The 24,212-nt window shown below is 46.6% G+C and overlaps 1 protein-coding gene and 1 pseudogene across 2 annotated transcripts in view; one reads left to right on the top strand and one right to left on the bottom strand.

The window, feature by feature from the left end:
* The window catches only part of LOC142579050 (uncharacterized), a 51,248-nt gene that overhangs the window by 13,819 nt on the left and 13,217 nt on the right, over positions 1 to 24,212 (bottom strand). For both annotated transcript variants that reach the window (XM_075688873.1, XM_075688874.1), the window contains exons 2-5: positions 17,037 to 17,399; positions 14,427 to 14,562; positions 6,306 to 6,340; positions 5,442 to 5,508 (exon numbers count right to left, since the gene is read on the bottom strand). In XM_075688873.1, the coding sequence (XP_075544988.1) occupies positions 5,446 to 5,508; positions 6,306 to 6,340; positions 14,427 to 14,562; positions 17,037 to 17,366 (564 nt within the window). In that variant the 5' untranslated portion in view covers positions 17,367 to 17,399 and the 3' untranslated portion in view covers positions 5,442 to 5,445. The remainder of the gene's footprint in view (positions 1 to 5,441; positions 5,509 to 6,305; positions 6,341 to 14,426; positions 14,563 to 17,036; positions 17,400 to 24,212) is intronic.
* Positions 22,628 to 23,801, top strand: LOC142578187 (uncharacterized; annotated as a pseudogene).

Raw genomic sequence — 24,212 nt, 5'->3', positions numbered from 1 at the left:
CTATATATATATATATATATATATATATATATATATATATATATATATATATATATATATATATATATATATATATTGTTACGCATGAAGAAAACGAAGACCAGTGAACGTGCTTGCGGTCCCGAGTGGAAGAAGAAAGAAGAGAACGACGCTCAGTTGATAAACCAGCTGACCGCTCTTGCGCTCACCTTCGCGACCTAAAGTAAACGGTCCCCTTCATTCGTCAGGGTTGTAAACGGTCTCCTTCGCGCGTAACAAAGTGGTGGAGGTGCGGGGTATCGCTCACAACAACGGAACCATCACTGCCGCAGCTTCGTCGAAGCCGTCGACTTGCCGGCCTCCCGCCATCAGCCGTGACCATCTTCGACATGCCAGAAGAAGGAGCCACTCCGCGGGCAGCGCCTAGCAGTCCGCTGCCATACTACCGAGTTCCACCCACCTTCGGAGGCAAAGCGGGGGAAGATGCCGACGAGTGGCTCGTCCACTACAAACGAGTGAGCAAATCCAACGGGTGGGATGCAACCGCTCAGCTCACCAACGTGGTGTTCTCCCTGACCGATACCGCCCTCGTGTGGTATGAGAACCACGAGGACGCGCTTACGACGTGGGAACATTTTGTTGACGAGTTAAAGGCGTGTTTTGGGGACTCAGTCGCCAAAAAAAAGCGTGCGGAGCAGACACTGTCGCAACGGGCGCAGCTACCAGGTGAGACATGCACAACCTACATCGAAGAAGTGTTAAAGCTGTGCAAGGTGGTCAATGCTCGCATGTCGGAAGAAGATAGAGTTGGGCATTTGCTGAAAGGAGTGGCTGAGGATGTGTACAATTTTCTAATTGGAAAGGAGAGCCTCAGTTCTGTGTCCGATGTCATACGGCACTGCAGAACTTTTGAAACGCTAAAGATGCGTCGGATTGCGCCAAAGTTTGGTCGGTTGGCAAACGTTACGACGGTTGCCAGTGTGGACACGAGTCCTTGCCTCGACCTTCCTTCGACCATCCGACAGATTGTCCGCGAGGAACTTTCCCGCCGCGAAGGGTTGTTGCATTCCACTGGTGACCACCATGGCGTGTACACGTCACGTGAGGCTATGACGGCGCCACATTCGGCCCCTTGGCAACCGATGGTTACCGCAGCGGCCGTGGAGTACAGCGCAGCCCCACAGTCGAGGATGACATCACGCCCGCCGACTCCGCGCTATGACCAACGCACTCAGCGCACGCCTTCTCGACGCCCGATGTATCGTCGTGACACTCGCCACGAACCAACCCACTACACGCGGTAAAATGATAATATCCGCTTCATCGACGAACGACCAAGGTTTAGACCTCTCCCGGTGTGTTATTCCTGTGGTGTCCCGGGTCATATATCGCGGTTTTGCAACCAGCGTATAACCACGTGGTATGGCCAGCCGTCAGAGTTTTTTCGGCCCTCCGAACGGCCACACGGTGCCCCGTGGCCAGCACACGTATCGTCTGGCGACGAGTATTGGCCGAGCAGCTCCCGGAATCGCTCCCCAGCATCTGACAGAAGTTTGACACCCCCACCGCAACGTCGTGCTCCCCGTTCTCCCTCACCGCTGCGTCGCACCGCGTCCCCTTCGTCACCGGAAAACTAGCTAGCGCGGCCGATGGAGGTGAGGTCGCTGGAGACGTGCTACTGACAGAAATACCTCCTGTGTTGATGCTCAAAAACAAAGTGCGCGTGCTTGTAGATAATGTTCCTGTGATGGCTCTGGTGGACACAGGCGCAACAATTTCGGTCATGAGTGTCTCGTTTAAACACGTGTTAGGGCGAAAGGTTTTGTTTAAATGGGACGAAGATTCAAAGTTCTGTGGAGTGAGTGGTGAGCCGTTGCGACCTATTGGTGTGTGTAGTGCTGACGTATTTTTGGGAGGCCATGTTATTACGACAGAGTTTGTAATTATTCCTCGGTCGACCCATGATGTTATTCTCGGCATGGACTTCTTGCGGGAGTGTGGTGCTACTGTCGACTGCCGCACCGGAAAAGTATTCTTAAGTGGTAGGATTCCATCAGGACTCCTGGAGAACCCTGTAGATCGCGAAACTACGCTGTGTGTTTGTGGTGATACGGTCATACCTGCATCATCTACCGTTTGCGTTCCCGTTGTCTGTTGCGGCGCCGATTCCGACTGCTTCGAAGCTACCGTAGAACCGATGCACTTTAACTGTATGAAGAAGAATGTTTTGGTTCCACATTGTGTGGTGTCGATCAAAGGCGGACGCACTGGCTTATGGACCGTAAACTGTTCTAAGGAGCCCGTTATACTATCTGACGGCATGAAATTAGCCTTCGCCAGGGAACACGCGTCCTTATCAGTGGCTCAACTTACAGATGTGCCGGAAGAACCTGACGGCCACAGTTCGGAAACGGCCCTTTTGTCGATGATCAATAAATCGCTCAGCACGAGTGAACGCCGAACGTTAGTGGGTGTGCTTTCGAAGCACGTTTCGGTATTCGACTTTGCGCAGAAGGACAATATACCTGCAATCCCTGCGTCTCGAACGCGCCATACCATCAACACGGGTTCGGCAAATCCGATTAGACAAAAGCCATATCGTGTTTCACCATCAGAGCGCCAGATTATCAACGAACAAGTGCACGAAATGATGAAAAAGGGAGTCGTACAAGAGTCAGCAAGTCCGTGGGCAGCTCCAGTGATTCTTGTTAAAAAAAAAGATGGATCTTGGAGATTTTGCGTCGACTATCGCCGTTTGAATGCTGTAACAAAAAAGGACGTGTACCCACTCCCACGTATTGATGACGCAATAGACTGCCTTCATTCCGCCTCTTACTTTTCCTCAGTAGATTTACGATCCGGCTATTGGCAGATTCCGATGCATCCTGACGACAAGGAGAAGACTGCCTTTGTAACCCCTGACGGGCTCTTCGAATTTAATGTGACGCCATTTGGATTGTGCAACGCTCCGGCAACTTTCGAGAGATTTATGGACACTGTATTGCGTGGCTTGAAGTGGAACATCTGCATGTGCTATCTCGACGACGTCGTCATCTTTGGCCGCACCTTCAGCGGACACAACTCGCGTCTGGATATTGTCCTGAACTGCATCAGAAACGCTGGTCTAGTTTTAAACTCTAAGAAATGCCACTTCGGAGACCGCCAAACCCTTGTGCTTGGGCACCTCGTCGACAAGGATGGCATCCGCCCTGATCCCCAGAAAACAGCAGCCGTTGAAGCGTTCAGTGCACCGCGCTGTGTCAAGGAGCTCCGTAGTTTTCTGGGGCTTTGTTCCTATTTCCGCCGATTTATTCCTAAATTCGCCGACGTTGCGTATCCGCTGACTTGCCTGCTACGAAAGGACACCCCCTTTGAGTGGACTCCGGAGTGCGACTCTTCTTTTCGTCAGTTGAAGTTCCTGCTGACGTCACGACCGGTTCTTCAACACTTCAGTCCTTCAGCTCCGACAGAACTCCATACGGATGCCAGTGGCATAGGTATTGGTGCCGTCCTAGTTCAACGCTGCGGTGACCGCGAACACGTGATCGCATATGCAAGCCGCTCATTAAGTAGGCCCGAGCAGAATTACACTGTGACGGAACAAGAATGCCTCGCGGTAATATTTGCGGTTCAGCGGTTTCGTTCTTACCTGTATGGACGCCCCTTTACAGTGGTCACCGACCACCACTCGTTGTGTTGGCTTGTGAATCTTCGTGACCCTTGTGGCCGCCTTGCGCGCTGGGCGCTCCGACTGCAAGAATACAGCTTCACCGTCTCTTATAAGAGTGGTCGACGACACGCTGATGCGGACTGTCTCTCGCGTATGCCACTTAGTACTACGGACTGTGACGCCGACGACTTTGATCACCTCGTGGCTTCTGTGTCGCCGCGTTTTCCAGACTTCGACTGCTTCAAAACCGAACAGCGAAAAGACGATAAATTAACACCACTCTTCACCGCTACGACCGCCTCGACGACAGCAAACCATTTCTGTGTACGTGATGGACTCCTCTATAAGAAGAACTTTTCCAGCACTGGCGCACGTTTTCTCCTAGTGGTGCCGGAGAGCCTTCGCACAGCGATTCTGCGTGCTATGCACGACGACCCTACGTCTGGCCATCTGGGTTCGGCGAGGACGCTTTACCGGATTCAGGAACGCTTTTATTGGCCTGGAATGCGACAATCTGTTGAGACGTATGTGGCCAGCTGCATGCAGTGTCAGCGCCACAAACGGCCATCTACTGCTCCGGCAGGTCTTCTGCAGCCGATCCCGCCTCCAAGCACGCCTTTCCAACAAGTGGGCATTGACTTCGTAGGCCCATTTCCCAAATCAGCCAAGGGAAACCGCTGGATAGTTGTTTGCGTCGACTACCTCACACGCTACTGCGAGACGGCGGCCGTGCCCTCCGCAACTGCCACTGACGTTTCAACATTCCTGCTGCAATATGTGATCCTGCGACATGGTCCGCCCCGCGTGATCATCAGCGACCGTGGACGACAATTCACAGCGGACGTCGTAGAGGAGCTGCTTCGTTTGTGTGATTCCCACTTGCGTCACTCGACACCATACCATCCACAGACGAATGGGCTTACGGAGCGTACCAACCGAACAATTGTAAACATGCTATCTCTGTACGTTTCATCCGACCACAAGAACTGGGATGACGTACTGCCTTTTATCACGTACGCATTCAACACCGCCAAGCACGAGACCACCGGCTATAGCCCTTTCTTCCTGCTGTACGCACGGCCACCCCGGTACACAATCGACACTGTTTTCCCCTTCTGCAGTCACGAAAATTCCACTGTCGCCGAGACTCTCTGCCTCGCCGAAGAAGCTCGTCGTATTGCTCGTTTGCGCACTTTGGCATCGCAGGACAGATCAAACGTACGCTACGACATTCGCCACCGTCCGGTAACCTATCGCCCTGGTGATTTAGTCTGGCTGTGGACTCCAGTACGGAAACGCGGGTTATGCCAAAAGCTTTTGGCCACCTACGATGGACCGTTTGTGATTATTAGCAGACTCACCGAAGTCACGTATAACATAGCTCGCCTCACGGCGAGTGGTAGAAGAGCTGCCAAGACACAAGTGGTCCATGTCGCCCGCTTGAAATTGTTCACGTCAAGACACATGGATTGACTCGCCCGGCGGGCTTCGTCTGCGACGAGAGGAATGTTACGCATGAAGAAAACGAAGACCAGTGAACGTGCTTGCGGTCCCGAGTGGAAGAAGAAAGAAGAGAACGACGCTCAGTTGATAAACCAGCTGACCGCTCTTGCGCTCACCTTCGCGACCTAAAGTAAACGGTCCCCTTCATTCGTCAGGGTTGTAAACGGTCTCCTTCGCGCGTAACAATATATATATATATATATATATATATATATATATATATATATATATATATATACAGAGTATAGAGTAGAGTAGGAATTGCACTGGCCCCGTAGGAGTGACTTACATGGCTACACCAAAGCTGTGTACCTCTGCGCACAGCTAGCCACCTGGAATACGGCGTAAGTTCCTAGTGTTGCGTTTCGCCTGCGACACGTGGTTTTGCCGGCGCGACTGCGGCGGGGCGGCAGACATTTTGGCCCGATCGTCGTCGCCGCAACACTCATCGGCAGGTGTTTCCAGGCGCGACTGCGGCGATGCGACCGCAAAGGATCACCCTCTCATTCCAGTCATTGTGCCCGAAACAGGCGATGCCAAAGCAGGGATCATCCTCTCATTCCAGTCATTGTGCCCGAAACAGGCGATGCCAAAGCAGGGATCATCCTCTCATTCCAGTCATTGTGCCCGAAACAGGCGATGCCAAAGCAGGGATCATCCTCTCATTACAGTCATTGTGCCCGACCGGCAGCGCTACAACAGGGTGCTACGAGATCGTGCTCGACAGGGTGCTACGAGATCGTGCTCGACATGGTGCTACGGCAGCGCTACGACAGTGTGCGTCACCATTAGCCCATTGTACATTCACGTGCTCGTCTTTTGAGGGGTTCCTTCTTGCCCTCAACTGCGAGAGTATAAAAACAGCTGCCCCCGGACGCCAAGAAAGAGGGCTCCGATTTCTTCTGTTGAGTAAAGTGCTCTCCCGTCTCTCTACTTCGGTCAACCTGACCGCCAACTCTTTGCGATGTTAAAATAAACAAGTTGTTTTGTTGTTACCAGTCGACTCATGCTTTGCCGGGACCTTCGGATGCTTCCAGTTGTACCCCAGGCCGCCAGGCCAACGCTACCCTTGGGGCTTGCGACCCAGGTACAACCACGGGCGTCAGCGCCGAGTTCCCAACAGATCGTACCAGCGGTGCGATCCAAACACTAGGAGGAGCAACTGACAGCTCACGAAGAAGGTGTGGACTGAAAGAAAAGAAGAAAGAATTATGAGCATTTTTTAAAGAAAGCTGCAAGTCATTCACACTTGTTCATTGCCACGTAATACTGCTGCAAGCAGGCTCTGCACCGTGAACAAATATCCTGCTTCCATCCCTCAGATCGCGGATACATCTTCATTCAAAACAGTACGTTTCCACGCTATCACTCAACATTATTTCTTTACATAGCTGTCTGCATATTATTTTGCTTTGTTACTCCTTTCTGTAGTGCCTTTGGGCATTAAAAATACGTATATATATATATATATATATATATATATATATATATGTATAGTATAACGAGAGCTGGTCATCCGCCAGAACGCCTGTTTTACTGTCACTTCTTTCTAGTCTCTTCTCGTGCTCGCTGTGCAAGTGCCCGGGGCCAAGTGCACTTCGTCTACACACTCAGCCACGCTGAAAGTTTAAAGTACGGGGACTGAAGTCGTCATTGATGAGCCACCTAGTGCACGAACAGGGGCCCTATAACGTAAAACTATTTCAGTACGCTTTTATTCCATTCCCCTGGCGTCAAGTTTGCATGACCGCCGACGCAAGCTTCATGCGGTCACCCGAGGCGTTGTCTGAACAGACCAATCAAAGGCCTCTTAGTTTAGAGGAGCTCAATTTTCTTTGCTTTGAAAACGAAACCCATTGCCTACATTGAGTAGTTTTTCGTTTGTAATTGGCTGCCAGGAGGCGAGGAGCACGCTGAAGCGGAGCGGGTGTCGATGGGGCTGAGCCAGCGCACTGAAAATAGATAAACGGATGAAGAAGGTGGCGCCGTCGCCAGCAATTGGTCCGCTTTCCCTTATTTTGCTTGCGGTGGCTAGTCGAAAATCGTGGCAGCATGCAACCGAAGCTTAATAAAGACACTAAAATGGATCCTCAGCAAAGAAGAGTTGGCAGAAGGTCGTAAATGCGCCGAAAGTGCTCGAAAACGTTAAACGGCCACGCAAAAACTTTTATTATACAAAAATAAACCCATGCTATCTAGCAGGTGCGAGTAGCCAGTGCCTGAGCGATCGGCGGCAGTCATCTTTTATTCCTTTGAGAACGGGGCAGCCTGTGGCTATTCAGAAGAAACTTCAGTTTTGTTTGGCATATTAATGCATCTCTAACGAGTACACATCACATGGGCGCTGTGAGTTCTTGCGCTTTTGTGACGTCGCGTGATCGGCAGGTGAAGTGGATGGAGCCCGAAAACTTTTGACCAATAGCCGAGGGCGGAAAGGCGGGAAGGCGTCGAATCAGAAATAACTGTTTTTCTTTTGTTTGGTCGAATCATGCGTAATCAGTGTGTACATGTCATATCATAGCTTGGATACACGTCATAGTTTGGAATAGTGTCCCTGCTCTTCCGGCGTGCGGCACTGGACATTTCACACTGGTGGCATATCTCGCCGACGATTATCCCGTCAGAACTGTGCGCATAGGGCAAGAGCACGGAACAGCCGCTTTGCTCAGACATTGGGTAATGGCTGTCTGGTTCATTACAATGGCGCAGTTGACGAAAATGCAGCCTAAGGAAGCCCAGCCTTAAGGGCAGTCCTCGTTAATGTATATGTGTGTGTATATATATACATACAGGGTGTCTAGCAAATTGACATTTCAAAATTCCCTGAGTTTTTCAGGTTTTCCCTGAGTGCCCTTGTAAAATTCCCTGAGGGATGCAGAACTATGTTTTATGTCAAGACGGGCTGAAACCATATCGCCCGATGTTCTCACTCTCTAGCAAGCACATGAAAAAATGTAAAAAATGGACTTAATCTAATTTGAATACTAAGGAGTAGTGCTTGTGTTATTGAAAAAAAAAAGAATAGAAGGGAGGGGTTAGTAAAGTGGACAGCAATGTTTTCGAAAACAATTGCAAATCGAGTCGGATATTCTCAAGTACGAATAAAAAGAAGATGCATACAGAAGCAAATCTTTTCGAATATGAGCTATTTCTATCAATTGAGATTCTCTCTCAACAGCACCTAAGTCAACATCAACTGCCCTACATACTCTCACACGTCAGTTTTGTGTTTCACTGCGTTAAAGAGTTTATTGTGGTTTGAATGAGGGCCACCTGCATCTCGGCATTAGCCAACACTTTGCCTTTTGAGCTCAAGGTCCTTCAATACAGCCGCAGCACGCTTCATTTCCCGTTCATTCCTCGATGCGTAGGTCGTTTCTGTTCTTCTCCTTTCGCCACTCGCTCGCCCCGCGGACCATTTGAAGCATTCTTGGTCATTTGCACAGTCCGAGTCCGATTTTTCGAACTCCCTAGGGGCCGCGAAAACGTCCGAAAAATCGGCCAGTTGGAAAAAATAAATGCATGTCATTTACTACCCTTGTGCTCAAACCACCACAGACACATTCGAAAACGCTCTGAAGGCCTGGTTGGTACACGTATTAGGCATATCGGTGCTCGTACTGTGACAGGAAATACCGGGTGCACGCGTGTATAATTAAGGAAAACATACTGTGTCCCATGGTAATCGTTTGTTATGCTTCACTGCAATACTTTTGGGAATGCTTCACCAAGTAAGATTTCTGTGCAGAGGCGAAGCTGACTTTCGGTAACCGGCATTATGCAACGCACCGTGCTTTCCAAGCTTCTAAGCCAACCGTGAGGACCAGAAAGGCGGAGTCGGTGGCACTGCTGACAGCAGTGAATTCTTTCAATAGAAAACACAGCACCCAACGACAAAAAGCTTCATAGCGAACTTCGAAGCAGTTAGGCCTAGCGTTACCGCAGTGGCGGCTACGGCTGCCAGCGGATCTGCGTGTGAGAGCGCGGTTCGAGGCAGCGAGGTAATCAAAATGGCAGCGGCGGTGGCTTTGATTAATACCATTTCGGACCTGTGGTCACGGCAGAACGTCTGGAAAATCAGACGGCGAAGAGTTCTTGCATCCGAAATTTCAGACGTTCTGGTACATTGACTCTAGGGGTGGTGTTCGTGACGCGAAGTCGTCCAAATTATCGGTAATCCGGAAAGTCGGTCGTTGACTGTACACTGCCAACCCCTCCAGCCGACGACAGGGCGTCAAAGACGAGTCATTACGATTCCTGTCGGTTACTTGAGGCAGCATTACCGCGACTTTCGACCCTTTCATTAATGTTACAGCTAATTTTCCCTGACCAGGGTGCCTACTAAGTTCACATTTCCAAATTCCCTGCGTTTTCCAGGTCTTCCCTGAGTGCCTTTGCCAAATTCCCTGAGCGACGCAGAATTTTGTTTTATGTCAAGAGACGGGCTGACAAAATGTCACCCGATGGTGTCACTCTCTAGTAAGAATGCTAAAAATTAAAAAATACTACTTAATCCAGCTTGAATAGTAAGGGGTAGTGTTTTTTTTTATTCAAAAAGAAAACAGAAGGGAGGAGTTAGTAAAATACACAGCGAAAAAAATATATATTGGAAACAATGCGTAAAACTCATAGTCAGACACTCTCATATACGAATAAAAACGAGATGCATACAGAAGCAAATATTTTCCAAGATGAGCTATTTCTAGCAATTTTATCCCAAGGTGCTGGAGACTCCATATAGAAGGGAAGTCAAGGCGAGGAAATGCATCTGAATTTTATGGTGACCCATCGTAAATACATAGTAACTAATATTCATTAATTGTACAGTGAGTCGTGCTACGTTTCTTCAATAAATATATTGAATCACCCGCTCAAATTACTGGCAAAGATTAATTATTGGGCCCAAGCATTACAACAAGCGAAGAAATAATCTTTTGCGATTACTACCGAAACCCCTCCCTTCACTTTCACAAAGGCATTACCCTCTTTGAAGGGACGTCAAAGAGGGCAATACCTTCGTAAAAGCGGTCATTTGAAGCGCTACATTTCACTGAGAAGTGGAATGGGTGTACTTTAAGAGAGCAGAATGTGCAATTTACTCAAAGCCTAATGTTCAATGTCTATTCCTTGTAAGCACTATACAGTAATGGCAAAAATAAGTTGCGTTCGCAAATATGATGCTGAGACTGAAGGGGATATTACGAGTTTCGCAGTTTGTTTCTCCGGTGTTCTCAGTGAGCTAAACAATGCATCTCGTTTATTTCTAGGCGAAATTAGGGGCATCGTATGAATAAGGTGTAGGCAATGCTCGAAATGGGTGGGTTAAATGCGCATTTTCAAGTAGAATAGGTATGCAAGTGGTCCATAGCCTTATTAGTCTGTTTTACGAGCGGTGTAAGACTCAGACTACTAAGTTTGCATAATTACAATAACAATTGAGATAAAATTGTGCGAACATAAGGGGAACAATACGCCAAGTTTATGTGCGATGGTAAATGTATGTTGATCAAATCAAAGGACTCGTTATCACCAAAGGATCAAAGGACTCGGATGTTGATCAAAGGACTCGTTATCACCAATATGTAGGCAAACTTCAAAGATAGCGAACTAATTATATTTTTAGTATATTACACATGTAAGCTATTCGGAGCTTTATGAATGTGTTTGGAAAACAAAGAATTTATCCCATTGCCCTGGAATAACTGTGAATTCAACAGATATCAAGTCTAGTGGCAACTGAGTCTGTGGGAAGGGTGGGGGGGGGGGCGTTATAAAGCATTAAAGAATTGCATACCCGCCTCAGCAGTTGTGGTTGTGGTTTTGACAGCTTCGCTGGATGTCCATTGTCCATTTTTCCATTTTTTTTTGTGTGTGCGCCAATATTGCATGTAATTTATGTTGATTGTACGTCGTCGCCTATAACATCGACAGTACTATTACCTAAACTAGCGTTACATTTATGTTGTAGACTTAAACAGCAAGTACAATTCTTTGCTGAATTATTTAAATTCTTTGTAGCAAATGTGCCTTTTTATGTCCGCTGTTCTGCTGCTACTGGGTGCAATCCGAGACAACTGTGGGTGCACTCATTGCCTTTTGCCCCTGTATCATCTTGAAATGTTATATAGCTGCAGAGATAAATGCAAACTCAGCTCATTTTTCGGGCCCCTATGGTTCACCATGTGATTGATAAATAGGTCTCTGTCGGTTAAATATACTTATAACAGAAGCATTTCCAGGCTATTTCACTTATTTTAATAGTAATTGGCGATATATACATATATATACACACACAGACAGAGAGCAAAAGGTCAGACCGTCTGCGGTTTGCCACTCCCCCCCTCCCCCCCCCCCCACACACACACTCTCTAGAAATAGTTGGTACGCCACTGCATGCCTTTTACTGCCGCAGCACATCAGAAAAAGCTCTGAAGGCCTGCCAGTACACTTATTAGGCACATCGGTGCTCATCCTGTGACATGAGGCAGCGCGTGCACGCGTGTTTATTTAGGAATACATACTGTGTCCCGTGACATGCGAGCCTTTCCACGCTTGTTGAGCTTCACCGCAATAATTTACGCACGCTTCACCACATAATAATGCTGTAGTGAGGCAAAGCTGACTTTCGGCAACCGGCATTATACAACGCGTCGTGCTTTTCGAGCTTCGAAGGCAATCGCGAGTACCACAAAGGCGGAGTCGGTGCGATTGCTGGCAGCGGCGAATTCTTTCAACGAAAAACACGGCACAGAATGGCCAGAAGCTTAATAGCAAACGCAGAAGCAGCTAGGCCTAGCGTTGCTGCGGTGGTCGCTACGGCTGCCAGCGGATCTGCGTGCGAGAGCGCCGGTTCGAGGAGCGACGAGGTAATCAAAACGGCGGCGGTGGTGGTGGTTTTACTAATGCTGTTTTGGACCTGCCATGACGGCAAAAGGTCCGGAAAATCGGATGGTGAAGGGTTCTTGCATCCGAAATTTCAGACGTTACTATACATAGGCTCTATGAGGTACGAGGTGGTGCCGCGAAGCCGTCCGAATTATCGGGCGTGCGGAAAGTCGGTCGTTGACTGAACACTGGCAACTGCTTTTACTTGAGCTAGCTTTACTGCGACTTCCTTTCCCTTTAAAGAAAATTACAGCTAATTTTCCCTGATAGAAGCACAAATTCCCTGAGTTTTCCCTGAGTTTTTCCAGACTATTGAAAACCCCTGAAAATTCCGTTTTCCCGGTTAGTAGACACCCTTCCTGATAGAGGCACAAATTCCCTGAGTTTTCCCCGAATTTCTCCAGCCTACTCAAAATCCCTGACAATTCCCGGTTTTCTCGGTTTTCCTGGTTGGTAGACACCCTGTACTTATTGCCACAACTTTGACACAACTGACAGCCGCTCGGTGCAATTCAGTGCAACATGCTAGGCATGCTGGGTTGCTGACAAAAGAAGACGACGACGAAGGTGCCACACAGCTTCATAAAAGATCTGTAGCGTCGACCGAACTCTTTTTGTGGTTTTGTCTGTGACAAACTGATGGGGGTGCTGGGTACGCGTCTATGTACTCTGACCCCGAGGAACTGGACAGCCTACGCAAAAGCAGACGGCTTCAAAGACTGCCTCTGGAATACGGCTTGCAAGATCTGTTGAGGATGTCGAACACAACCGCAAGCCAGACACAGGAGACATATGGTACGGGGCAGCCTCCTGCATCGCTGGTTCTCCACACACCGCGCTGGCCGTGGCCGTTCCACGGTGAGCCTTTTGAGGAGGTGGAAGACTGGCTCGATGACTTCAATCGTGTGGCCGACATCAATTATTGGGATGAACAGAAAAAGTTAAGGAACGTGTACTTCGCCCTAGACGACTCTACCCGAACATGGTTCCCTAACCACGAAGCCATCCGTCACTACCTGGCAAGAATTTCAAAGGCAGATATGCAATACGTACAGCAGTCCCGCAAGAAAAAAGCGAGCAGTGCGAGCCAATTAGAGTAGGGTTCAAAAGCCGAATGAAAGCGTAGCCATGTTCGTAGAGGACATGTAGCGGCTTTTCAAGCGTGCTGACCCTGGCATGACACAAGCGAAGAAGGTCTGCCTGCTGATGTGTACAGTGAAAGAGCAGCTGTTTGTTGGGGTGATGCGAAGGCCTCCAGCTACAGTAGCTGAATTCATCAGTGAGGTAACAATGGAGCGAACCCTTCAGCAACGCTCCTCGGTCTACGATTGCCAAATCAGCCTGGGATGAGCATCTTCTCTCTCGTTGCCCTGCGACACCAATGCGCTTCGAGAGCTTGTGCGTATTGTCGGGCCTACATTCACTCAAGTAAAAAAACAAGAACGAAAGCAAGAAGCATGGGTAGCTTAAAACACAAACTCACGGAAACATTCAGTAGTGCTATAAATAAAAGAAAACTTGGGCAGCCTATGAATACCAACACGTGAACACTAAGTGGCATCCACAAAGGAGGAACGATGCAGCGAGTGGAATGTAAGGAAGATAGGTCACATATATAAAGCATGCATGGGATCGCAGCTGCTTGGAGTGTTTTTGTTTTTGTTTGAACTTACTGCAACATTTATAAGACTACGCAGGGACAATACTGGTTATAGGATACCCATACACTGACCTCCGAGTTCTGCAAACTGTATTTCATTGCATTCTTTGCACAGGTGGCACTTTTGTGTTTGTTGGCTAACTGTTTTTTATACGAACTCTACGCGTGTACGAGAACAATAAATGATAAATGAAGAATTACATGACAAAAGTATGCGACAAATTATATTACATCAATGCAATGGAGAGAAGAATCTCTAAGTAATGACACAGAAATTGATATGGAATCAGCACAACTGATCTTTTTCTTTTATGTGAATAGCTTTTTTTGCCCCTTTTGCCTGTATTTGGTGTATTCGGGGGTTGATGGCGTCTTTTGGTGAACCTTCACCACTGCCAAAATACGTCGATGCGAAGGCCATATGGTCTCACGCAAGAGAATTGTGGCGCTGAACATAAACTAATACAGCTCCGTGTGACGCACACATCACTGCGACGGCTTGGGGTGCCTGAAGGTTTCAATAGTGTGGTGGAGTGCTCAGGAATGACCCCTCTCATCACCTCATTAAAGCAAACAGCTCGCTAGAAGCACTCGTCTATTTGCTGCCACCGACGATCGTCATCCCTGTACGGGCACACTTATATTTCTTTCTCTTCAATTCTTACATTATGAGACTCAAAGAGAGTTTGCAAACAAGCTATGAAAGCAGAAATATCCAAGTTCACTTGCGTTCAGTGAGCATCCACCGTGAGAACGGGGTGTCGTCGGCCAGTATGTCATAGGCTTCTTTTGCGGCGCCAGATATAATAAGGAAGACGCTGAACACGTCATGGAACAGATGCACGTAAAATAAACGAGTGACCATCTGTAATAGAAAACAGCAGGTAAATTTTGTCAATATGTGATTACGTTTCCATAAAATATTTTCATATTTATAAAAGCCCGTATGTGAGCATATATATATATATATATATATATATATATATATATATATATATATATATATATATATATATATATATATATATTGTTTTATGAATGAGAAGAAAGGAAACCGAGGGCCAGATTTTTATTAGTCATATCATAAGAAACCAACAAACTCGTATATATATATATGTACCCATACACCTATAACTGGGTGTTTTAGAGAACACTTTCAAAATTTTAGAAAGGTTGTCTGAGGCAGATAGTACACTTCTAGTTCATGAACTAGACTAGTTGAAAAGGCGGACATTACTTGCAGAAAAAAATGAAATGCATAACCGGCGAATTAAAAAATTAACCAATTAAGTTTTTAACTAATTACCTTATGGTCCATATTGCAATTTACAAATTCTAACCGTAGAGTTTGCACAGCACATTCACTTGGAACGAATTCTCAGGATGACACCAGTTTCGAGACATTCATTCCCGATCTTTGTGGAGAAGTGCATTGGCATTCCCGTTACTTTTGTGCTTCAATGCATAAAATGATTTTTTGTTAAGAAAGTAACTGGAACGCCAATGCATTTCGCATCACCTCTTTACCTGTCTGTCTACTAACTCTTTCGCGAACCTATTCAAGTATTCCTGTAGCTGCTGTGCCAATGATGACGCCACCTGTCATCGACACTTCCCGACATACGGCCGAACTCCACCATTTTGAGAGCCGGTTAATGCCTAGAATCTGCCATACCATCATACTCTGTCCCTGCTAGCCTTCCACGTAAAGCCCCCTGGGTAATGTCCAAAAGGTACGTCTCTATATTCCCGGAATTGAAAAACAAAAAATCGCGAGTCACTACCATGGGCCTCGCACATCTAGCACTCGAATATGTGTAGAAAGAATATGGCTCCTCGGTGAATTCGTATACAGACGGATTGTTCTAATCGAATGTGTCAGGTGTGGCTTTCGTCATGCCAGCGCATCATCATTCAACAGCTTCGTCGACGTAATAAGACGACACCAACATCCACGGAACTAGTGGCAATCAGCGAACCAGTTTACTATAATTCCCAACAGCCTCCTCAAGTATAGATAGTCTTCAGTGATGCGAAATCGGCTCTGCAGCCACTTAGAGTTGTATTGAAAGAAAGCTCTTGCAGATTGTTGGCTCTTGAAACTACTGTGCTATGCACTCTAGCGTAAGAGAGCAACCTCCACCTTAGATCTCAATGGATTCCCACTGACTGTGGTGTATACGGCAATGAACTGGCCGATGCCGAAGCGAAGAAGAAACTCGAAGAACCAGAGCCATTGTTTGCAATTGTTTTATTTTTTTGAGAGTGGATGCCAACTACCTTTCTCAAGTGTCATCCGAAAAGCAACAGAAGAGCACTGGGACAATCCGCATAATCGCCACAGGCGACTCGAAAGATTGAACTCTACCATGAAATTTAGGCTACCACCAAAAACGCAGCTGTGCCAGTCTCCTGCACAGCTAAAAACTAGGGGTGGCATTTACGTGCAGATACATGCACCTCATCCAACGCACTGAGTCTCGAGAATGTAAGTTGTGTAATGTGAGTGAGACTAGGGTCATGTGCAGTGCGACTACATCCAGTGTGTGGAAGAGTGACAAAAGTTAGCAATGATCTTACACGCCTCAACAGCCTACCATTGCTAGATGAACTTATTTTAGGCCCTTGGACAGACGTTAAATCAAGTTTTAAGGTCGTCTAAGCATTATTTTTTAAAACGTATGGGCCTGGACTGTAAAATTTGAGTAGACCAAATTGTTTGCTACATATCTTACATTCTCTTCCTCTCATCATCGTCACCCATCATGCGCCTCTTTCTTCCCTCTTCACCTTCCCCCACGCAGAGTAGCTGGCTAGGGGAATGTACCTCAGGCTGACCTCTCTGTATTGCGCATGATTAAACTTTTCTTTCTTTTCAATAACACTGGTGTAAGCCTGACACATATCTGCTACAACATCAATATCCACACAACCTCCTATTTCTCACTAAACCGCCAAAGTGCACAGCTCCCCTGTTAGCAGTCTGCAACACACAGACAGTTTTATTAGAAATATTCAAGCGTGACGGTATTAACGTATCTTAGTTAAGTATTTCAATGGAAGCAGGAGCAGCTACGATGTCAGTTTATAAGTCCCGTGGCGAGCAATATTTTCCGGCATATCAAGTGTCCGTGGCGCCCGCCTCTGCTTCCACGTCGAGAATTTGCCCAGCTGCAAGCACGTAATCGCGAACTAGAAAAAGAATAAATATGACTTTTTTATCATGCTGCATATTGGAATGACCAGTCATTTTCCTCCACATGATAACATTTATTCGTGACACATGTGTACTAATCCTTCACAAAATTATACGCACAAACTCGCTGCGAAAATACGTACCTGTGGCCATTCTGGAACGCCGAAATCGTAGAGTTTGACGACTATGGATGAGTACCAGGCTGAGCTTCCTAAACAGATCATAAGCAATGCTGTGTGTATCCAAGGGTGATCCTCCGAATTAAAAACAGGCATCGAAGCTAGAACGAGTTCAGATGTCAAGGCGGAAAAGAGGATGTTTTTATCAGTTTGGTAGGCTTGTTGCAGTTCCGGAGGGACGTTGTTAACGCGGCCACTAAAGAACACGTTCGATTGCAGATCCAGCACAAATCTGATGAAAGCTAGAACAAGGATAACTTCAGTCCATTCCTCAATGGAGTCACAGTGGCTCATCGCCGCACTAACGGTCGGGCATGACAAGCTCACCTGGGAATGAGAACCAAGGAAAACAGGAAATGTAAAAAGCAAAGAAATAAAGACACTTATTAAATACAAAATCACTCAAAATATTGGTGTAACGCACTAGCTTAGCAGGGCAGGCGTGACCACGATGCAAAAAAGGGGGAGTGCCAAAAATAAAATAAGAACCTTTATCATTATAGAGCTGCTCATTGCATAATTTACGGAGGTAACAATGAAAGTATTGAATCATGTCCACCTGCAAATGTGTCCAGAAGATATAAAACCATACTAACATAACAATAAGCTTGACGTTTTTGTGCTCAAGATTGTGCCTCTTCATGGACAGAATAAGTTTAAGTTTCTAAGCTGAATATGAGCACTCGACCTTGACAAATGCCCGTTCATCATACTTGTACTTCCGTACGCTTGATATCTTCATGCTATTCGAAATCCTCAGATTATTGGTACTGCGGACAACTTCCATAAGCAGTTCTTTCAAATAGTACTGCAGCAGCTGCAAAAAACGAATTAGCGGACGTGCTAAAACACTGTAGCCGCTTCAGATGGCAGTGTTTTTCGTGAACAGCGCCCACTCCTGCCTATCAGCAGCACAATGCCCTTTCTGCCCACAAGCAACCTACAGTTCGCACACCTTTCTCAATATGGTATGATTAGGCACATGCTTCAACCGGCATGCGCAGTCACCTAAGGACATTTACGACACTATGAGCTGACCTCTGTCCAACCTGATAGCTTGTCCTCCACATTGGCCCATAATGAAGAGAGCACTGTTTACATCATATAGCTTGAAAGCGTATTTGCTTAGCTATGCCTCGCTGGGAGCATCATTAATCACAATTATAATCTGTACCATACGTTTCATTCATATGGTCCTCTTTCAAGCAAGTCCAGGCTATAATACATGAGAACACTGTGTTGTAAGGAGCAGCTGCTGCAACGTACTGAGAATACTAAAGATTGAGCTGCGTGCTGCAGTGAAGATAAATGTAGCTATGAGATGTCGATCCATTTTTGTTCAGCAATGCTAACTTGCATACACTTGCGTGGGTCACATTCAAAAACTCAGTTAACGTCGGCAGTGGAAAGAGCATTATTGCCTGATCATACTGCAATGTAGGGATGCGTCACTCCGGACCGAGCCTGATCTTTTGAGCCGCTCTTTTTAAATAGCGAGTAAGTCGTTGTTCAGTAAAAGTGAACGGTGGTTCTTTTGGAGAGGGGAAGCCAGTTCTCTGTCGTTCAGTGAGCTGTGCCGAACTGTTCCGTCAGAGCTGTTCTGGTAGGTGCGACTTTTGCACATTCTACTAGCGGTGCGAGAAAGCCAGTGCTCTCCCGGCATTCCTCGCTAGAGCTATAACCACTCGCAAAAGTCATAGCTACAAGGGTTGAGGAGCCTAAAGGGGAGCTGAAGGTGGAGAGAGAGCGGAGGACTGAGTTCGAAACTCGGGTCGGCGAGTTGCTTTAGAGGGAAGGGGCTGAGGCCAACCTGCTAGAGCGAATAACTGGCGAGCTTAAAGATGAACTGGAAAAGCGAACCTAGGTAGAAGAGCGGGTCGTGGCGCTAATTGCGCAGTCGGCGCGTAACCCCGGTTCGGAGCGGAGGGCAAGACAAACGCCGAGTCTCAGGCACAGGCACGTAATGAGAATAAAGGGACAGGTAGGAAGAGACACCTAAGGTCCGTAGAGCCGCACATGGGAGCTGGCGGCAGCACGCGGGCTCCATAACGATACAGTGGTGTAGCGCAGCAGGCTTCGGATGAGGCGGGGCGAGTGGCAGCGAGCCCGTTGTCACGTGATAGTGGAGTACGGTGAGTGGAAAGCCAGCTAGCGCGAGCCGGAGGACAGCAATCAGAGACTGGAGGAGAACGAGTTGAGCGAATACGGGTTCTTGTGGTGGAAGACTCCAACGTAGCAAAGGTTGAGGAGGGCGTCTTTAGAAGAGTGAATGCAGACAAGCGGGTGAAAGTAGAGGTACACGCATGGTTGACGCAATGGTCAAAACTCTGGTGCAGTACCAAGCAGGGCTAGACTGTAGCTCGGTTCATGCGGCCGCAGTAGGTGAACTTAGGGGGTGGTATGGGACAACACGGAGGACTAAAACCTTGTCGTTATCGATGCTGGTCTCAAGGATGTGCTCAAGAGGAAGCTTTAGCTCGGGTGCTCCTATCTAAATGCATGTAAAAGAAGAATTCGTTTTTCTCGGCAACCACTGCACGATATTTGACGAGGTTTGTTGCTTTTTAAAAAAAATCTAGTGACTGTTGCTTTTTAATTTTTGATTTAGATTGTCAATTGTTTATTAAAAGTTTGCAAGGATTGAAAATTTTCAGAAAACGAAACTGTCAGGTTAACAACTATCTAACTCAGCAAGGAAACATATCCCAATTCTGTGAATTGCATCTGATATGACATCTAAAGCAGACAAAATTGATATGTTACACATAAATAAAAAATTCAGTAATATGGAAATATTGATTTTGCAGAACCCTTGTACACAGCGTAACAAATTCACATAACATACTAACTGACATAAAGAATTTGTCTGCTTTGAATGATCTAATGCATACCGTTTATTACAGAACCACGATATATCTTTTTGATGCAGAGCTATTAATTTATAAGCTTCGTCCATCTATCTTTTTCGAACTTTCCAATATTTGAAGATGCTTTTCTCAAAATTCAGACCCTAAATCGAAATTCCGCTTTCAGAAGTCAATATAATTTAACTTTCTCTCTCAAATGCAGCAAATTTCATTAAAAGCGATTCAGGAGTTATCTCAGAAAAGCGTTTCTGCGTTTTACATGTAATTGAATAGGCTGCGTCGGCGTTGGGCCCGAGCTAAAGCTTCCTCATAAGGCAAGGCGCCAGAAACTCGAGACAGAGGTTGGGTTGCGTAAACTCAGAGAGGCCTCTGTGAAGGTGCATGTGACGACTTGCACAATCTCTGATGTCCAGGGGCAGTCTAGCGGGATGAAATGGAGTGTGGTTGAGCCTAACCGGGTCATCAGGGGTCTCAGCCGACGACTTGGGTACGGCGTAATGGAGGTAAACTGGGCCACCAAGCAACGGCTTTTTTGGGAGAACCCAGAGCCCGGAGGCCACCAGTGTATACAAAGACGGAGCCGGAGAGGCCCCAAGATTCAGGAAACGTAGAGGCTGTAGGAGAAGAAATAGACGTATGCACCAGTGCCAAGGTAATTCAGACATAGGGTAAACTAACATGCAAGGTGGCAGGAATAGGCTGAAGTGGGAGGAGATAGATGAGCAGCTAAGGCAGGAGGAGCTGGTGGTACACGGGTTTGGACAGACACAGGGACATAGAGCAACCACCCTATAATTCTGGCTATGCATGGGAACATTGCAATAGAACATAGACCAGCAGAAAGGGGGTGCAACTGGGGCGTTCGTTTATACAAGTATGAATTCGCAAATGGTCAAACAGGAATGCAACAAACATTTATGGCTAAAAGGGAAAGTGGCAGGGGAGCACACACTCCTTGGGTTTGTATACATGTGGACAGGAGCAAATGGCAAAGAGGAAAACAAAAAGATGGTAGAATGCATAGCAATTTGAGATTAATCAGCTAGGACGAGGCTGCGAGATATTTATACTAGTACATATGAATGCACACATAGCAGATATCGACGGGTACGCAGACTCGACAGGCAACATGCTGCTGAATATGTGTGAAAGGCATGACTTAGTTGTAGGTAACAGTGCTGGGAAATATGAAGGGCACATAACATGGGATGTAGGGAGCCTGCAGTCGACGATAGATTATACTTCAATGTCACATAGGATGTACGATAGGCTAGAAGTAATTAACACAGATGAATATGGCTCCAGAAGTCTGGGTAGTAATCACAGGCGCATCAAGGTGACTTTTAGAAGTGAAATGAAAGTAGGAAAGAGGCGAAATGAACAATCAGATGGGATTTTTTACTCAGAAATGTAGCTGGAAATAGTAACCAACAAATTAAGGAAGCAATTACTGACGATACTAAAACAGAATGGACATACGCAAATTTAGCAGGGCTATTTCAGCTAGAGCTTGCTAAGGTACGAGTCAGGCCGAGAGGGAAAAGAAGACGGAGACCCTAGAGCTGGGGGGATGAGGAGGTTAAGAAGGCCATTGAGAAATATAGAAGCTGATGTAGACGGAAACTGGGACTTCTTAAACTGTAGAAGGGAAGCACCCCTTTTGATCAGTGAGAAGATTAGAAGAAAGGGGACCCAATGGTTGTAAGAAGTAAACAAAACGGATACAAAAGCACCTAACAAATTTGTAACCCTCTCAACTCGTTGAGTAATAAGACTAGCCTAGAGCAGCAGTGTATAGTCACAGCTCAAGGTGTTCGGTTAGAAGGAGATGAGGCAATAGAACATATAAGAACAATGATGACAGAAAATTTTAGAGAACAACAAAATGATGGATGTACTCTATCAGACGGCGATAGACCGGTTAGTGCAGTGGCTCTACTAGAACAAAGCGATTGGGAAAGGGCAGACAATAGGGTCCGTATAGCAGCACGTCGACAAGACCTGATGGCATCCCAATTATGCTAATAAAGTCGTTGGACCCAATTTCAAGCAAACATTAAGAGATGTAATGAACACAATGATAATGGACGGTAAAGCCCCCGGTGGGTGGAGACTAAGTAGGATGTACATGATATATAAGGAAGCGGGGGACAAAGCCGACAAACGACTACCGTCCCATAACGTCAGTGATTTACAGGGTGGTGATGCAGATTGTAAAGGACAGACTGCAGGCATGGGTGGATGGCAAGGAGGTGCTGGGGGAACTACGAAATTCTTTTCGGAAACAAAGGAGGTTAGAGGAGAATCTGTTCTCATTGACGCAGTGATTCGATATAGCAGAAAAGGAACACAGGCCCCCATGGCTAGCATTTCTGGATATCAAGAGAGCCTATGACAGTGTAATCCAAGAGGACTCGTGGGACACACTGGGCCCATTAGATGTGGAAGATGGAGTAACTAATCTTTTAAAAGATATAAAGGTAACAAAGTGCTTATAAAATGGTAAAGAAAAGGTATCTGAGCCTATAGAGAATAAAGCGGGGGCTTAGGCAGGGGTGCCCTCTGTCATCTTCGTTGTTCATGTTGTATCTACAAGGACTAGAGACCAAATTAGAGAAGAGTGGACTTGGCTTCAGCCTTTCTTTTTTCAAGCAAGGAGAATGGATTGACCAGTCATTGCCCAGACTGATGTATGTGGACAACATTGTACTTATGGCAGACAACAAAGAAGATTTGCTGGGATTGTTGGAAATCTGCGGTAAAGATGGAGATAGGTTAGGTTTAAAGTTTAGTAACGAAAAATCGGCAGTCACGATTTTTAATCATAGTCAAGGTGGCGAGCATAGGATACAGGAGGTTACACTGGAGGTAGTGAATAAGGACAAATATCTTGGCCTGTGGATAAACAATGGGGCTGAGTACCTATTCGAACATGAAAAATATGTAACGACTAAAGGTAGCGGGAACGCAGCTGTAATGAAAAATAGCGCACTATTACAATAAGTACGAGGTGGTGAGAGGGATCTGGAATGGGGTGATGGTCCTTATTCTGACTTTAGGCAATGTGGTCCTGTGCATGAGATCAAAGGTACGGGCAAGGTTGGAAATTAAGCAACGAGCGGTAGGTAGGCTTGCTTTAGGAGCACACGGAAATACACCAGATCAGGGGGTGCAGGATGACATAGAAGGGGGGGTGGGCATCATTCGAGGGCAGGGAAGCTAGCAGCAAGATCGAATTTGAGGAGCGATTGAGAGAAATGGCGGGAAAGCAGTGGGCAAGGAATGTTTTCAGTTGTACATTAGGAATGTTGACACAAAATGAAGGACTCGAACCAGAAAATTGTCACGCAAATATTTGGACAACAGCAGGGAACAAGCCAAAGAAACATCAGTTAAGAAAACGGTTAAAGAAACAGAGAGGGGTCTGTAGAAAACAGGGATGCATACGAAGCAGCACTGGGAACATACAGAACCTTCAAGAAACAAACTGCCAAGGAAAATACATACGATAATTGTAGGGGAAGCACTTTGTTGTTTGAAGCCAGGACAGGAATATTGCGGACTAAGTCGTACCGAGTCAAGTACCAAAGGATAGACACGTTATGCGGGGCATATGGAGAGGAAGAGGAAACGGCTGAACGCCTGATACTTTTCTGCAAGAGGCTTCACCCTAGTTCACAGCAATGGGGCGGATTTTTTCAAAGCATTGGGGTTTAGGGACAGTGGAGGGAAAATAGAGTTTAAGCAGGTAGAAATAACCAAACGGAGGTTATCTGATTGGTGGCTAAATCAATGCAAGAGTGAAATTTCACCCTCCACTATGTACGGAATATATTACCAGCCAAGGCTTGGCGCCGATTAAAAAGATTCAGCCCTATCCATCCATCCATCCAATGCCGTTTCGGACCTGCAGCCATGGCGAGAAGTCCAGAAAATCAGATGGCGACGGTATTTCGCGTCCGAAATTTCAGACGTTCTTATAGATTGACTCTATGGTGAACCGTGGCGGTGTCGCGAAGGCTCCCGAATTATCGGACGCCCAAAAAATCGGTTGTTGACTGTAGTTGCATATAACCCTACCGAAAACACAGCATTGGCGTGAAAACTAAAGAAAAAATCCTCACTTCTGCGCAGTTTGCGCAAATGGCGCAGCCGGGAGCAGGCAAGTCGAATTGTAGCAAAATGGCGCGAAGGGGCAGTTCGACCGCAACTGCATGTGTGTGTGATGGACTTGTCGTTTGTAATGACACAAGAAGCACGGCACAAAAAAACA

Source organism: Dermacentor variabilis, chromosome 4 (genome assembly GCF_050947875.1).
Source record: "Dermacentor variabilis isolate Ectoservices chromosome 4, ASM5094787v1, whole genome shotgun sequence".
Taxonomy (NCBI): domain Eukaryota; kingdom Metazoa; phylum Arthropoda; class Arachnida; order Ixodida; family Ixodidae; genus Dermacentor; species Dermacentor variabilis.
This window is presented reverse-complemented; position numbering and strand designations above follow the sequence as displayed.